We start from the raw sequence: 16,863 nt of genomic DNA, 5'->3' as shown, positions 1-16,863 counted from the left end.
CTCCTGGAATATTTTCCATATTAATCTGAAGGTGAATTTGTTAGTAAAACACATGCCTTTAAGTAATTTATATAGTATTGTAACTTTTTTCAGAGTTAAGTCCTGTATTTTCCTCATTTCCATTTGATTTAATTTGTGCTACTTCTCCTTGACTAATATTCTCTAAGAACTCTTTCTATTTTCTCCATATCTCTGATATTTCATCATGATAGTTATACTTGTATAGGAAATTATTTTTTCTCAAAAAATTTTTTTGTGTGTGCAATGATGAATTTTTTCATGGAGATATTAAAAAAAAAAAAAAGTAATCGCTCTGTGTTTCACAGGAGCTGTGCCTGCCCATTTTCTTTTCTCTCCTCTGCTCCTTAGTCTTCCTGCCCATGCTGCTTTTTTTCACAATACTTAGCAGCACTCCAGGCTTGCTCAGTTTCACTGTCTGCATTTTCCAATTGAAAATATCCCCTTGCCCTCTTTTTAGCCACAGAGCTTACATGTACAGCCTATATTATCTCTTGGTCTGAAAAGATGTCTTGGTGGGCAAGGAGAGAAGTTTACCAAAATCAGGAAGACCTTTTGAATAGAAGAAATGCTGACACTTAAGTTGTTATGGGAGGAAAGGTTGTGGCACTGAAAATCCACTGGGCTTTGGGGAACAAAAAGGGATCCTCACTGAGTTTTGTGTGTATGTTGTGGGGGAGTTTCAGGTTCTCTGCAATGTTTTATATTGCTCATCTCATTTAATCCTCATAAGTACCCTGGGAGGCCATTATTCATTAAGTCACTCACCAACTCATTTACTGACTGAGCTAATATTAGGTATTGAATACCTAATATGTGCCAGGACTTTCTTGAGGTTAAGTGGGATGAGACATGGAAAGCTCTTAACAACTGGGTGAACCATGATGTCACAGAGATTAGGGTAAGAGCAAGAGTTTGGGTGAGGAAAATAAGCATCCATTCTGGCCTCTTACAATTTTAATGCCTACCTGCTTACCGCTTTTCAGATAAGAAAACTAATTTCCACTGGATTCTCCGAGATTGCATGGTTGCCAGGGGATGACTCTGGGACTGGAAACCTGGTCAGTCAGATTCCAGAGCCAAGCTTTTTGTGCTCTATTTCAAAGCCTTGAGGAACTGAAGCATGGCTGCCCTGGGTGCTCACCAGAGCCTGTCCACTGCCCTTGTCCTTACTGAACAAAGTGGCCTCCTTTACCACCTATATACCTGTCACCCAGTGGACACTGGCTTATACTCTTGGCATTAACCCCAGAAGAGGAAAATCATTTGACTTTAGGCATTAGTTATGACCCAGTAAAAAATAGTCATTAAAGGACAGATTAATTAACTCTTTTTCTGTTATGATTTATTAATGAAGATTCTGGCATTAATAAATGCTCCTCCAGACATTTAGGTAGAAAAGTAGAAAAAGACAAAGCTAGCATGGCAAAGGTCACCTCTGTTTCTTCTCTTGAGATAAGCCAGTCCCCAGATCTTACTGTCAGATACAAAAGTTGATGATCCTGGCCCCAGTGTGGACTCTTAACTGACATGGGTGCTCTTAACCTCACCTTACTTATACATGCTTGGTGGGGGGCCATTCCACCATAGCACATTACCTGACATATGTCATCTTTCTCTTTCTGCTTCTGCTCTGCATTACCAGGTACTCAATTGGAGAGTTGAATGACCCAGACAGATCACTGAGGGTACTGGGGATGGCATATAAGTGAGTGCTTTGAGGAGTTTTCTGCCAGTCTCTTAAATAACAACTGCTTTTAAGACCTACAGCCTCCAAAGTTTAAAAAATATTTTTCCAATGGAAAAGGAAACCGTTTTCAAGTCATTTTGTGTATGTTAAGCGGGCATTTGTTTATACTACCAGTCAAGATTTCAAACTTCAAGAAAATATATTTTCCCAGAGTGTTGATCTATAAAATTTAAAAATTCTAAAAATATTCAAAGCATGTGAGAAATAGGTGCAAACACAGATTCCACTGGAGGCAATGGGTTCGTTCAGCCTTTGGCTCTGCCTCAGGCCCAGGGTGGGCCTTTCCTCAGGCTTCCTGGCTCCTGGCTCCCTCCATAAGGCCAGAGTTCAGATGTGCTCTGAGCTGTCTCTACCACAGTACAGTCACTTCTTCTCCTTTCCCTCTCTCCTTCTCTTTTCCATTTTGATAAAGTTTGCAAGTAGGTTACAAACTGTCATCTCAACATCTTTAGCTTCCACAATGAGATCTCACTAGAGATCATAATCATAGCACTTGGTAAATTGGTCTGATTTGTCATTATTTGCATTTTAATTTGTGGTATTTTAGGCACACTTTCTTATTGGCCTTAAAATGGCAACACAAACATTAATACCTAATTCATTACTTATTTTTCATAATACATGTGGATAGCAGCTCATTGACAAATAGAAAGTTAATCAACACTTTGAACAAGATAGGATACAAGTCTATCTTTCTGCCTCCTATTCTTCCCCTCTGTGGTCTGTAAGGATAAATTGCATGTGACTGCAGCACAGTCAGCAGCTTCCTTGCTGATGTTTTGTCAGCAGGAAATGCTTTCTCAGTTGTAGTTTTATTGTTATTCAGAATGATAAAATCCTAAATAACTACCTACTAAAGTGTTTGTTGGGCTTCCACAGTTCCCTGACTTGGGAACAAGGGATACTTTTCAATTTAAGCAAAAGATGAGAGAGCAACAGGTCCCTCCAGTCCCCATCCTGTTTCTTCCTTTCAAAGCCTTGAATCTCATTCTGTAATATTCTCTGTTCTTGCCTCCCCTTCCCATCTCACCCCTGTTAGGTATTGCTGTTGTCATAACTCTGAATTGGAAGAAAGATGTAATGCCTGTAATCTTTTCAAAACAATAGCTCCATTAATAAACAACATGCGTAACAGAATGCCAAATAATTTGGGAAGACACCAGCAAAATAAAGTGAACCCTGAGCAGTTTTTATCAGAAATATGACCAATAAAGAAAACCAAGCAGACTCATTCAAGAGAAATGTAGAGAGAGACCTTATTATATTATTGGTGGCAGAAGCTGTAACTTAACTGAGGTAGACAAAGTCCTATTTTTTACCCTGCTACTGCAGGTGCTTCTACACAGAGAGAGCAGAACCTGTTGCAGTAGTGAAACACCTCTGAATAGTCCATTCCATGCTGGATTTCCCCTTCTCTGTCTCGTACCACATAGATAAACCAATCAACCAAAATGTCATTGTGGCTAGTGCTCTCAGATACCACATACTGTGGGCAAGACCAAGAAAACACACAGCACCCTCCAGAGTTTAATGATCATTGGCACCATGCAGTGCATTTAATGATTGATCTTTAGTTATTTAATGTGGTTTGCTTTTATCCCTTCAGCTATCTTATAACCTTTAGAGCTTCCCCATTTCACCATGTTCATCAAATACCTCTATTAAATCCATATATGCAGGAAGAGTTTAAACCATAGAAATAGTAATCACTTGCTTCATTAGTTGAAATGATTATCCTTTTAGGATTTTCTTTATTAAATACTTATGGAATGCTTACTAGATTACTGGGCACCATTCAAGATATTAGGAAGGCCTCAGTGACCACATTGAGTTTTAATATTTCTCTAGACCCAAGGAGATTTAGAGGGGCATAAGAAAATCCTTGAACAGCTGTATCATTTCCACACTAAAAATAATGGTTTTCTAGCAGGCACCTGACACCAGCTACAATTTATTGGAGACCTTGACATTAGCTGTACTGGACTATTCTGGTGGTAAATTAAAATGTCTCCCAAAACTATAGCCTCAGCAACTGAATCAGGTTTTCATGCACAGTGTTAGTCAGGAGCGTCACTCCCAGAATGTGTGTTTTAAAGGCTCTGAAGGATGACATGACATCTCCATCGAGAACCTGATAGCTGTGCTATACCCTGTGTCATCTCTGTAACACATGGCTACAGTCAGTAATGTGTAGTTCCCTTAAGGCAGAACAGACTCCAAAAGAGTGCACTGTACAACACATGCATTTACTCTTTACTCTTTTATTACAATTTGACTTCCCTCTTGCTAAGCTGTTCTCTTCTCCAAGAAGATTTATAATGTCAGGAATCCACATGCAAGGAGAGTTTAATAAGTGATACAGTTCTGACGGGACACTTAAGTTAATTTATGACACTTAAGTCAACACCTAAAAGACATTTCAAACAAAGGGGGATGTTAGTAGCTAGTGAATGTGTATTTATGTGAATTCTTATCTGCTTAAATCATTGCATTTGTCATCATGTTAGTAGGTTCTTAATTGTCTATAATTTTGATAATTTACTTTTAAAATAAAAATACCATTATAAATGCTTTTAGTAAACTTCCAATTCTAGATATTATATATACACTAAAATAAATAAGACTTCGCGTTTTATTAAAAGGAAAAAAAAAAAAAGCCCAGATGTAACTGCAAATGTTAATCTAGCATAATTTTATTTAGAATGGCTGGCATGCTCCCAGATTTCAGATAAGTAGCGAGTTGTGTGCCATTATTCAGATAATCGAATTAAGAAAACATTTTTTTCCTTGAATTGTTTTCTTTGCCAGAAGTATCTAAATTAATTGGCTTAGCCATTCCCCCCCCCCCCCCCACATGATGTATATGCAGATTTAGTCTGAAGCCCAGGGTACAGCAAAATTCCACCAGGTTTCCTTGGGACATCATTAACTTTATTGCTGGTAGGTGGAGTTTATTGTATAGAAACAAGGAAAGGAGAGGCAGTAGTTACATTTCTTGTGAACTTCTTTGGGTAATCTCTACATCTACATCCACCAATTTTTCTAGATAAGGCTATGTATAAGGCAGGAGTAGGAAAGTGTCTTCAATTTAGCAAATGGGTCAAAGATGGGAGGATAGATGGAATAAAACTAGTTAATTATAATATTCTTCATCTATTCACAATTTTTGGTGCTCTGCACTTCCTGGTTCTTTTGTCCCTGAGTGTGGGTGATCCCACTCCTACAGAGAGGTTTCCTTGGCCTCATGCATGCAAAGCTAAATCGTCCCCCTCTTTAGTTGCAGTGCCTCACACGCTAAATCTTCTAATTCACCTTACATACCAGCCAAGTAAACTCCCCAAACTAGCTTTCATCATTTTAGTACATACCATAATCACAAACCTCCAGTGGCTCTCCATTTCCTGCAGGATAACACCCAAGATAGCTCTCATATAAATTGAAGATAGCTGGATGGCTCAGTTAGTTGGAGCATCATCTCATACACCAAAAAGGTTGTGGGTTCAATTTTTGGTCAGGGCACATACCTAGGTTCCGGGTTTGATTGCAAGTATCTCTCTCTCTCCCCCCTTTCCTCTCTCAAATCAATAATAATAATAAGACATATCTTCAAATAAGGAATAAAATGAGGGTAATAATGGTATCTATAATATATAAATGATTGCTGAAGGGATTAAACAGCATCATATTAAGGTGCTTAGTCTTTGGCACACAGTAAGTGCTCACTAAATGGTTTGCTTTTAATTATTACTAAACACTGTAAAAAGAATTAGGCCCCAGTCTTCTCTTTTAGGGGGAATGTCAGTTGAAAGGAAAAACATAGGCCCACAATTGAATAGTGGACTTTGGAGATGGTCGCCTTCTCCTAGGCTCACCCGGTAGGTACAAGTATTATCAGGGTGGCTGAATTACAGGGCTTTGTCCCATGCCCATCTACTAGGGTAATAAGCCCAACTCTACAGACAGTTTTCATTTTCATGTGTCTTCTCTTCAGCCCTTTGACAGGACAAAGCAATAGCTTGCTAAATTGAGTAAAGCTGCTGCCAAGTCTTTCTAGCATTAGATATGAGACTGAGTCTAGGATTAGCATAGTCCAGGCTGGGATAGAGGTGTGCACAAGACAATCAGAACCATGCAGGTGAGACTGCAAGTCCAAGACCTGGGTTAGGAAACTACCACTGGACTTCCAGGCACTCCTGAGCTCTCTGGGGGCAGAACTGAGGTATTTGCACCAGAACCACAGTGTAATTCTGCATGCCTGCCATTTATCTTCTTCAGCATGAGTTGGTGTGTAAGTCACCTCTCTACCACACTTACATGGTTTCAAATATTCCATGTAATGCGCTGCTTTCCCCCCCCCAGGTCTATATCTGACAGATTGAGGAAGTGCCCTCCTCCCCGTGAGCCCAAAAGACAGGACCTCAACGCCTTCACCTGTGTTAGATGGAAGACAACCTGTTTGGCTAATGGGCACACCTGGAAGAGCCCACTGCACAAGCTGCCTGCAGGGTGGTAAGTGGTGAATTACCTTGAATTCAGTCTCAATGTTGGCTAGTCTGGCTAATTCATTGCTTAGCTCCAGAGCGGTGAGGACAGGGTCTTCACTGGACAGGGACAAATAGGCAGCACTTGCCAGTCCCTTGTAGGCATTCATGCGGGAACGTGAGTGGCTGAAGGAGTCCTTTCGCTGCTTCTCGGTGCACTCATTGCACTTGCAAAAGTAGTCATGTGGCCGCTCGATGCGGGCGCCCTTGAGCAGGAGGATGTGCACAATCTCGTACTCTTGGCAATGGGCTGCCAGGATGATGGGTGTGATATCGTGGGAGAAGCGTGTGCCATCCTCATCATAGGCATAGAAGTCATCATCTCGGAGCTCCTGCTCTAGCGGGCTGAGCGTCAGGCGCTGGCCCTGAGCAAAGGCTGGGTGGTTGAGGATGGCCTCCACAATGCGCACATAGCCCTTGCTGATAGCCAACAGCAAAGCATCCCCCACCCGTGCCAGGTTCTCCTTCTTGAGTAGCAGCTCTGTGACCTCCAGGTGTTCATTGCCCACAGCCAGCTGCAGTGCGTTCTGCCCCATGTAGTCCACACAGTTGAAGTTGAGGGTCTTGGACTCTTCCAGCATTTTCCTGACCACCGGGATGTTGCCATACTCGGCTGAGTCCAGGAAGCGCTCCTCCTCAGGTGTCAGGCTGGTGCCCTTCTCATTAAACATGTAGGCGGGACCCCGGATGGCCTGGCGGCGGCCCTTCTCCCTCAGTGTTGTGTGCCGGCGTTGCATATTTTTGAAAGTGCTGCTCCCCAACCTGTGGGGTGACAAGGCAAAGATAGCTCGGTTACTCTGCTATGGGCCTGTAGGTTCCCCAGGGACAGAGCAAATAAAAATTGTTGTGATAAAGAAAAATTTCATGATTGGAATCTTAGAAAAAAATATGAAATTTTATTAGAAATAATTGTCTTATTACTGAGATTAAGATAAATTAGACGACCTGAACTATTCTTATTCAAGTGAAAGTGTTGAATTCGTTATCCAGCATCTACACCACTTGGGGGGAGGAGTGGTAGCAGAGCTGAAATGTGGTTTTAGGTGGAGTGTAATGGGAGATGGAGGTGGTGGGTTTGGGTGCTGATCTGGCTGACACAGGCCAAGGGCTGTCGGTTTTATTTCCATTTGTACGAAGTTGAGTATGTCACTTTAACTTCTCTGCACTATAGTGCAATGCTTCTTTGTGCTCTCACCTGTACAATGTGAACAACTTGTGTGTGCCATAGGGTCCATAGGAGGGTTAAATGAGGTGATATGTATGTCGAAAGTACTTAGTCAATATTGGTTTTATTGTGTCTCCTTCTGCCTATTGATATGCTCATTTCTCCAAGGACTGTGCCATAGCGATGGCCACCATGGATACCGCTGCCTTTGTATTGTTCCCAGTGACAAAATGCAATAACATGCAAGCCAGTCACACATTTGTTCATTGCTATCCTGTATGGTAGGGGTAGGGAACCTTTTTTCTGCCACGAGCCATTTAGATATTTATAACATCATTCGAGAGCCCTACAAAATCATCAGCTTAAAAATTAGCCTGCTGTATTTGGTCAAACATTTAATTAACTCCTAGTGCCTTGGCAGGGCCAGACTAAATGATTTTGTGGGCTTTATATGGCCCACGGACTGATGTTCCCCACCCCTGCTGTATGGGGACTGTGCGTACTTTCTGTCCCCATGGAGCCTAAGTGCTATGGAAGGTCAGGATGTGGCAGGGAGCATCATCCCACTTACTGATGGTCACATTGCAGCCCACCTGAAAAAATTTAGCCATAACTTATTAGGATCAAACCTAGGTGTTTTTTATGGATGAGAGGGCAGGTCAATTTATATACAGGTTCATTTCTAACTTATTCTTTCCCATTGTGACATAGTGTAGAGTTAATAATATACTACTAGTAAAAGTTATTAACATTTATTAAGCAACTACTACATACCAGGAGCTATACTAAGAAGTTAATGTACTTCACATGCATTACTTGCATAATTCTTGCATCCACCTTATGAGATCATATTGTTTCCTTTATCTCGGATGAAGATAATGAAACAAGTATGGATGAGAGATGGGCTTTGAGGTGAGAAGGTTTAGAATCAGAAGCCTCAGTCCACTTTTGCTAGCCTTGTGACTTTGGAAAAGTTACCTAATGTTTAGTTTGCCAGAGTTTTAAAGTGGCAGACTAGAGAGAAAATAGCCATAGTGTAATTTGAGCTTGAACCAGATACTCATCTCCAATAGTCTTCAGATCTTGAGCAAGTCCCGAGCTCAAGATGCTTTAACTATTAAGAGAGAGAGAGAGAGAGAGAGAGAGAGAGAGAGAGAGAGAGAGAGAGAGAGAGAGAGAGAGAGAAAGAAAGGAAAAAAAAACCTGGACCAGACATTTCCTAACTCTCTAAGAACTTGAACATTTCAAACTTTTCTGATTCTCCACTTGGCCCTACTTATATTTTTATTCTCCTTTTCTAGTCTACCTCTACTCATATTACTCAAGTACTATTAGAATGGCATACATTTCAATAAGTGAATATATGTTCTAAAGAGGAAGAACTTGGGTATTTGTTTTGGACTACTTTCCATGTTTCTCACTTTCTGTTTGTTATTGGTCATGCCTCCATGCATTAAGAATACTAAGTATTTCACTTAAATCATTTATAAAAAGTAATCACAGAGGAAGGCTTTTAAATTAAACCTAAGGATTTGAGATTAAAAAAAAAAAGTAGTGTCAGTCTTGTGAATAAAATAAGGGCTTTATTTAGTTTTCTGCTCATTTAACTGTTTAACTTTCTGAGAACCTTTTGGTTTTAGCTCCTTTAGGGGATCCTAAAGCAAAGACTTGGAGGTCAGAATTTGTACTCTCATTTTACCTGGGCCTGAGTCATACTTCTTGGGAGAAATTGCTAAACTAGTCAGTGGAGCAGCTTCTTTAGTTGCAAAAGGTAAAAGGCATAATTATGGGCAACTCCCTCAAAAGGCAGCTGTGGGTGATAAAGCCTAATAGAGTGCTTTATGCTCCTTTAGGAAGAGCATCTATACTGCCATCCACTTTTCTAAAGTGCACTTTGATAGAAAATGGCTGGAGAAAGATTTTTAGGATTCAAGTTCATGAGCTCCTTCTGAGCCCATTACTCTCAACAATTCTATTCCAGAGAGGCTGTCTGCTCATTGATGCCAAAGCAGACCATAGGTTGGGAGTACAGTCGAGGAGGGACTCACAAATAGGATGCAAGTATGTATTATTATAGGTTTTTCAAAAGAAGAGGAGGTGATTTAGTTGAAAGCTAAGCATTCACCTGATTTTTATTCCCAAGGGGGCTAGTTTCAATGAATGTTACTCATTCAGTTTCAAGATCTGTCATCTGTATACACAGACTCAGGTGGGAATTTAGCCTGCAAAAGACTAATATATAGCCTGTTGTACGATGATGCTTCTACCCCTTTAGGGAGCACATTTTAGGACTTGGACATCACAATTCTACCGAAGAAAAAGCAGTATCCACTCAAGAGCATCTGAGCAGTATGCGAGAGATGAAATGGCAGCTGTCCTGGAAGGGATTTGAGCTTGATTCTACATCACTTTCCATTAGAGGTCTGCTCAAGAAGGCAAATAGGTCAGACTCCAAGGTCAAGAATATACAACTATTACACAACAACAAGCTATGGAGAGATTAATTCGAAGGAAATATAATAACTACTGAACCAAGTCAGAGTAGAGAAACAGTTCACAAGGAACACATAAGTACCCAATCTAAATTCAGAGTCCACATGACTATCATAGACACTACAACCTACAAATTTAAAGGATGTTAAAGCATTATTTGTTAATTCCCCTCATTACACAAACAAACATACATATCAAGGTATTAGCATTCTCATTAAATATCCTATATAATAAGTATCCTATTATATAGGATATTTTCTGGGTGGAGAATCTGAGGTAGATGACACAAAGAATAAACCTTAGGACAAGTAATTTCTACACAAGAGTAGAGCATCATATATATCTTGATGTTTCTATAACAATTACCTACATCTTATCAAAGAAAAATACATATGTATGGATAGTACTTGCCCAAAGTTAAAATGTCCTCACCACTTGCCATGCATTTTTTACAAATGACCATGAAAGCAGATAACCCGGAGTAGTAAATAAGCCTTTTCCCCCAGCCCTTAAAACCTCAGCTTTGGTATACATTTGGATGTTCAAGGACTTATTAATTCTGCTTCTTTCCTAGCAGAATTTGGTATTGATAAAACCTTCAAATCATGTATGCACACAAGCATACATGTGACTCAGAGAGATTACTTCCAACATCAGGTGTTTCACAGCAGACCCTGAAACCACATGAATTAATCCAGATATTGGTGGAGGCCTTTTATCCTGATGTCCATCTAATAATATTTTTCAAACATTTATTTTTCAGCTTTAAGGTATAACTGACAAATCAAATAGTAAAATGTTTAAAGTATACATTGTGGTTATTTGACATATGTATACATAATAAAAGAAATCTCACCATCTAGTTTACACACTATCACGTATGTGTGATTATTTATACACACACACACACACACACACACACACACACACACACACACACCAGAGGCCTGGTGCATGAAATTCATGCATGGGGGATAGAGGGTGTCCCTCAGCACAGCCTGCACCCTCTCCAATCTGTGGGATTGGGCCTAAATGGGCAGTCGGACATTCCTCTCACAATCCAAGACTGCTGGCTCCCAACTGCTCATCTGCCTGCCTGCCTGATTGCCCCTAACTGCTTCTACCTTCCAGCCTAACTACTCCCCTGCCAGCCTGATCAACACCTAACTGCTCCCCTGCTGGCCTGATTGCCCAAAACTGACCTCCCCTGACACCCTGGTCATCCCTAACTGCCCTCCCCTGCCAGCCTGATCACCTCTAACTGTCCTCCCCTGCAGGCCTAGTCACCCCTAACTGCCCTCCCATGTTGGCCTGGTTACCCCTAACTGCCCTCCCCTGCAGGTCTGATAAAAACCCCCAATTCCTCCCCCGCTGCAGTCCTGATTGCCCCTTACTTTCCTCCCCTGCAGGCCTTGTCCCCCCAACTGCCCTCCCCAGCTGGTCTGATCGCCCACAACTGCCCTTCCCTGCTGGCCATCTTGTGTCCACATAGGGGCGGCCATCTTTGACCACATGGAGGTGGCCATATTGTGTAATGGAGTGATGGTCAATTTGCATATCACCACTTTATTATATAGGATATTATACACACACGCGCACATGCACACATATATATTTGATGAGAACATGTAAGTTCTTAGCAAATTTCAGTTACCAACTATGGTCACCATGTTTTATATTAGATCTTCTGATGTTACTCATCTTAAAGTTGAAAGTTAATACCCTTTTATACACCTCTCCCTAGTTCCCCCATTTCAATATTTATACACCTAGGAATACATTAGGCTATCATATTGTTGTCATTTAATTATGACTTTAGTCAGGTTTTAGCTATGTGGTTCACTTGGATTGGAAAGAACTCATAAAAGATAGTCAGAAAGAGGAAGTCATTTGGGCCACCAAAGCTGGTGGCCAAAGCTGACACTCATGAATGAGATGTGTTTCTCTGAAAGACTCTGGGGATCTTGTCACAGCTTTAGGGTCAGTAAGGAGCAAAATGATTCTCTTTATGGTGCAATTAGCATTTGATTGCCGTACTTTGATATTTTTCTTAAAAATGAACTTTGAATGCAAATGAATTTTTATTTGCATATATTATTGAGAATAGTGAGTGATCAAACTCATCAAATACCTCAATTAAGATACAGTTTTTCATTTTTCATAAATGCATACATTGACATTTGATGTCATTGAGAAGGGTTCCAGTGGAAGCAAAACTATGTTTGAGAGGAGAACTGATTATTAAATTCCCTCTTAAGCCCTTGGTTGCTATTTTTATCAAGCTGATCTTAAAGATGCATCAGCCAGCTAGTCTGAAGGAAGCCAGATGTCAGTGATCCATGAGAAGTATGAATTCTGTATCCTAAGTGCAGGGATTGTTGTTAATTACTGATGAGAAAAGGCCACTTAATCAAAATGTCTTTTTAGAGATATTTGTTGTCTTTTTTTTTTTTATTGGGATATGCACCATAGGTGTCTGGAAATTATCCAAGCCTTTAACCAATTCAGTTTATAACATTCAACAACTGAACATAGAAACAAATAAAATCCAAGAGTCAGGCCCGTTACCCAGGACAACCTAGTTCTGGTCTATACAAGTGTGCGTATTGAATTTTAGTCCAGAGCAACAGCGGTGAAATAGTCAAGTGATTTAGAACTTTCTCCTAAACCTCAGCTCACTTACCAATGGAAAGAGAATGATTGAATCTATCCTCCATGTGCTTCAGAACCACAGTGGGAATGAAGTGATGTATGCTAAATGCCCTGAATACTATAAAGCGTTATACAAATGTCCATGACAGTAAAGATCAAAACCCTACATATCAGTACATGTAGGTAAATGATTATAAATTGGCTAACAGTTTACACTGTTATTTTTCAACTTGGCTATTTTTCTAAATCGCTATATAATATAATAGTGATAGTTAACATTTATCACACATTTGCCATCTGACAGACACTGTATTAAATACTTTATATGAATTATTATTTTAAACTTATACAAATCATATGATAAGCTTAGCTATTTTCCTCCTTGATCAATTATAATGATTAGCATTATGACACACAAGCCACATGGCAGGCAACTGCTGAGTATTTTACATGCATCATCATTTTAAATTCTCATAAACTACTGCATGACATAGTACTATTATTATTATTATCTAGTAGATAATGAAATGAGGCTCAACTAAATTAAACACTGCCAAGACTACACTACTTGTGAGTGGTAAATCCACTATTAGGAGTCTGATTTCAAAGCCAGTGCTTTTGGCTGATATACTATTGCCATCCGTCTTCCTCCTGCATTTTCTATGTTTCTTTATATTGTAGAATGCTTCAGTAGAGTGCAGGATTTCTGAGGGCAGAAGAATATAACTAGCTTATATGGTATATATACCTGGCATCTAGTACTTACAATGCCTGGCCTATGGTGCATGATCAAATAACTTTATATATTTTTATATTCTTGATATATTTGAGGTTAGTCATTAAAGAAGACCAGTAAAATAGAGGTATTAATGTTTAATTGTGGCTTCTTACAAAAATAGGAGCCATTAATCCTTTACTATATCCCATTTGTAACTGAGTTTCAATGAAAAATTAGTTTCTAGTTAGCTCCTCTATAAATAGTGGCCCATAAGTTGCAAGATGAGACTGCTAACATCAAAGGGTATATGGATGACTGGGGCAGAAGACTGAGGCATTCCCACTTCTTCATAATACTCCTAAATTTTTTTTTATGTATTTCCAGAGGCATTCAACTTATTTCTAGGTATCATCTTCCTTATTCTGTTGAAGTTGAGATAAGATAGTGCATATAAATTACAGTGCCTAGTAAGTGCTCTAGTAATGTTGGATAACATTAAGTATTTTAGTTTATTACAATTATAATAATTGTGGATCTAGAGTATTCAAGTTGCCACCTAAGCTAGAGATAATAATTTATACAACACATGTATTTTGAATAAATATATCCACCTATTTATACCATGAATATATAGGAGTTCATATACCTTGTCAGTCATGTCCTATAGGAAACAAGCAAAGTATCCTGCTTTTAATTACAATGCATTATACCAATATATACTTTCCAAACAACCTTAGATTGAAAATATTATCTAGTGCTCCTGACTGTTAATAAGTTATTTTATCAGCATTTTTTCACCAAATCATTATATCTGTAAACATTTACAAAAGAGGTTATTCTCAATATTTTATAGGTACCTTATATATTAGCCATCCAAGTATAACTAGTGAGTTGTGTGTGCTTCTTTTACTTCTTTTTTTTAAAATCCTTATTTGTCTGTTTGGAACTGGGAAATTAAGAAACTGGATGTTTAGATCTCATTGTGTATAGCCCCAGATAGAGCTGAAACAAATTCTAATAGTTATGTTTTGTTCCCCAAAGGGTTGCCTTGTAATAAAATAGATATTTTTTCATTGACCTTGATGATAACAGAGTTTGAAATGAACATCTACCAAAAGAGTAAGAGAGGCTCTTAAATTGTGAAATGACGATCCTGAAAAAAGTAGCATGGTGAATATTTAACTGGGGAAAAATGTTGATTGCTTTTCCTAAGCAAGAGATCCTGGAAGTTCTCATGAAGGATACTGCATGCATTTGCAATTAATCTCAATGATGCTCCATAGTTCTTATTTTTTCTGGGTTAATTACTGCCTAAAGGAGTTAGCATGCCTTAAGCTTAGAAACAAATGTTTTTGGAAAGATATTTTTATGAAATTATATTTGTGACATAGACCTTTATAAGTTGTTAAATAATTAAGTTTAAAATATCTTAGTGAGTTTGAATTATATCCATAATGGATATTCTGGATTTAATGTCAATTCATTCATAAATCTTTGTGCCCAGTGTTTCAAAAATAGGACCCACCAGCAGGTGGCATTCTGAGGCAAAAATTCATGCAGTTCCACCAGACAAGGTCAATCTTTATTTCCTCTTTCAATATACTCTGAATCCATTAAGCCTTTAAATTACAGTGAATAGCAGGGACATCTTGGTTATGTCTATTCAATCAAATTTAAGTGAATTTACAAATTCAAACTTAAAGAGGGAGATTCTGTGTTCCAGTTTCAAAGCTTATGTCAAATCCCTGCTCAGATTAGATCTTTTATTAAGAATATCTAATATATTCATTATGTTGAAATTTATGTCTAAAGGATGTATCTTCAGCAAGGCAAAGGAAAGAAAAATAATCTCTTCTTCTCACCTATTCTCTAGTTGTGCCTACTTATTAAAATATAGCCTCTGCCCTCATCCTACCCTCATATTTATATTAAGAATAAGTATAACCACAAACAAACAAACAAACAAACAAACAAACAAACAAACATTTAATTAAGAAACTGCCAGTAGTGAAATAGAAAACAATCCTCTCTTCTGAGCTTAAACTACATTCCAGTACAAAGGACTGAGCTACCAGGATGAGTTGTAAACTTAGACTTTGAATGAGAAGTAAAAAAAATTTCTCTACCAACCCAACAAATAAGAAAGATTTTAGATCTAGATTTACATCTAAGTATTCAAGCAATGCAAGAGAGGGAGAGGGCTAATAAAAATTTAATTCTATATTTCAGTAAGATAACAACCTCTATTGGAAAAAAACAATATGAAAGAATCATCATAGCTGCTTACATTGAGGGTGAAATAGGAAGGCTTATCTCTTCTTTAAATGGGAATCTGAAGTTGAGTCGAGGGAATCTGGCTCCCCATGGGTGGTAGTCGAGGAGGTGCTGCTCTCCGTGGTGCTGAAGTATAGCGCTGGTCCAGTGAGCGGAGTTAGAAGGATGTGAAAGCGCGCACTTCACTCCTTTGTGCTGTGATGGTAAAAACTCGCCTTCCGAAGCAGACCCGCCTTCCTGTGTCTGTTTTTCCTCTGATCCGGGAGAAATTTCCCAAGGAACATGACGGAGAAGGATCCGTGTGTGAGACTGGCATGCGGAGTGGTGATGGGTTGGTCCCCACCCCCTCTCCCAGACAGTTGCTTTGTTAGGGAGGCAGCAACTCTGCTGAGCTCCTCAGGATTTCTACCTACCCCTTCCACTCTCCTCCCACCCCTCAACCCTCCCATCCCTACCTCAGTTATATAAGGCAGCAGGTTCTGGCTCCTGAGGCAGAATATTGATCTGTTTAAATAAATGAAAAATGAGGAATGAATTAGTTTCTTACGTGTTGTGTCTCCATATAAATTTACAGAGGGAGGGAGTTAAAAAATCTAAAGCCAGAGGAACCTGAAAAATGACAACAGTAGTCTCTCTTAGTAAGCTTTAACGACACACCCCACTTTGTCTTCTGTGAGTGATGCATCTTCTACCTTTATCTTTTTTATTTCATATCTTTTTGCATTGTCTAGGAGCAAGAAGAGCTAATTCAAGTCTGATGTTAGTAACAGGACTGGAACAAGATTAATTTTCATTTGTAATTTCCCATTTTTTGAAAGGAAATTCCTAATGTAAAACTCCTTTTCCTCCACAGTCCCCACTCTCATCAGTTGCTATGTTAACAAGTGGTCTGCTCTTTTAACACTAAAATATTGCATTGGCCTCATTGGATAGAAACCTAATTGAAGTTCAGGGTCGGACAAAAGTATGTTTACAGTTGTGAGTACAAATTATGTGAAACATAGAGTTTATTCTTTTATTGTTGTTTATTAATTATTTCCTACTTTAGCCTCACCCTGTACTTCCTGTGTGAGGGAAGCCAGGATTACTCCCAGGATCTACTTTGGTCACTGAACAATAAATCAAGTCATATATTAACAACTCACAGTCTGTAAAGACAGTGTATGCAAATGCAATATTTAGGATTAAAAAGTTGGCTTATAATGGATTTTGCATAGTGCCATTCTAGGTTTATATGTAAATCAAATGGCAT

The 16,863-nt window shown here is 39.0% G+C and overlaps 1 protein-coding gene across 1 annotated transcript in view; it reads right to left on the bottom strand.

Moving 5' to 3' along the window:
* The window catches only part of TRPC7 (transient receptor potential cation channel subfamily C member 7), a 110,866-nt gene extending 95,123 nt beyond the window's left edge, over nt 1–15,743 (bottom strand). The window contains exons 1-2 of the mRNA XM_084884528.1: nt 15,625–15,743; nt 6,294–7,071 (exon numbers count right to left, since the gene is read on the bottom strand). Of these exons, the coding sequence (XP_084740654.1) occupies nt 6,294–7,071; nt 15,625–15,626 (780 nt within the window). The 5' untranslated portion in view covers nt 15,627–15,743. The remainder of the gene's footprint in view (nt 1–6,293; nt 7,072–15,624) is intronic.
* Between the last annotated feature and the right edge of the window lie 1,120 nt (nt 15,744–16,863).

The sequence above is a fragment of the Pipistrellus hanaki genome (assembly GCF_964339955.1).
Source record: "Pipistrellus hanaki genome assembly, chromosome: 5".
NCBI classification, from domain to species: Eukaryota; Metazoa; Chordata; class Mammalia; order Chiroptera; family Vespertilionidae; genus Pipistrellus; species Pipistrellus hanaki.
Note: the sequence above shows the minus strand (reverse complement) of the source record. Positions and strands in the feature narration are given on the sequence as shown.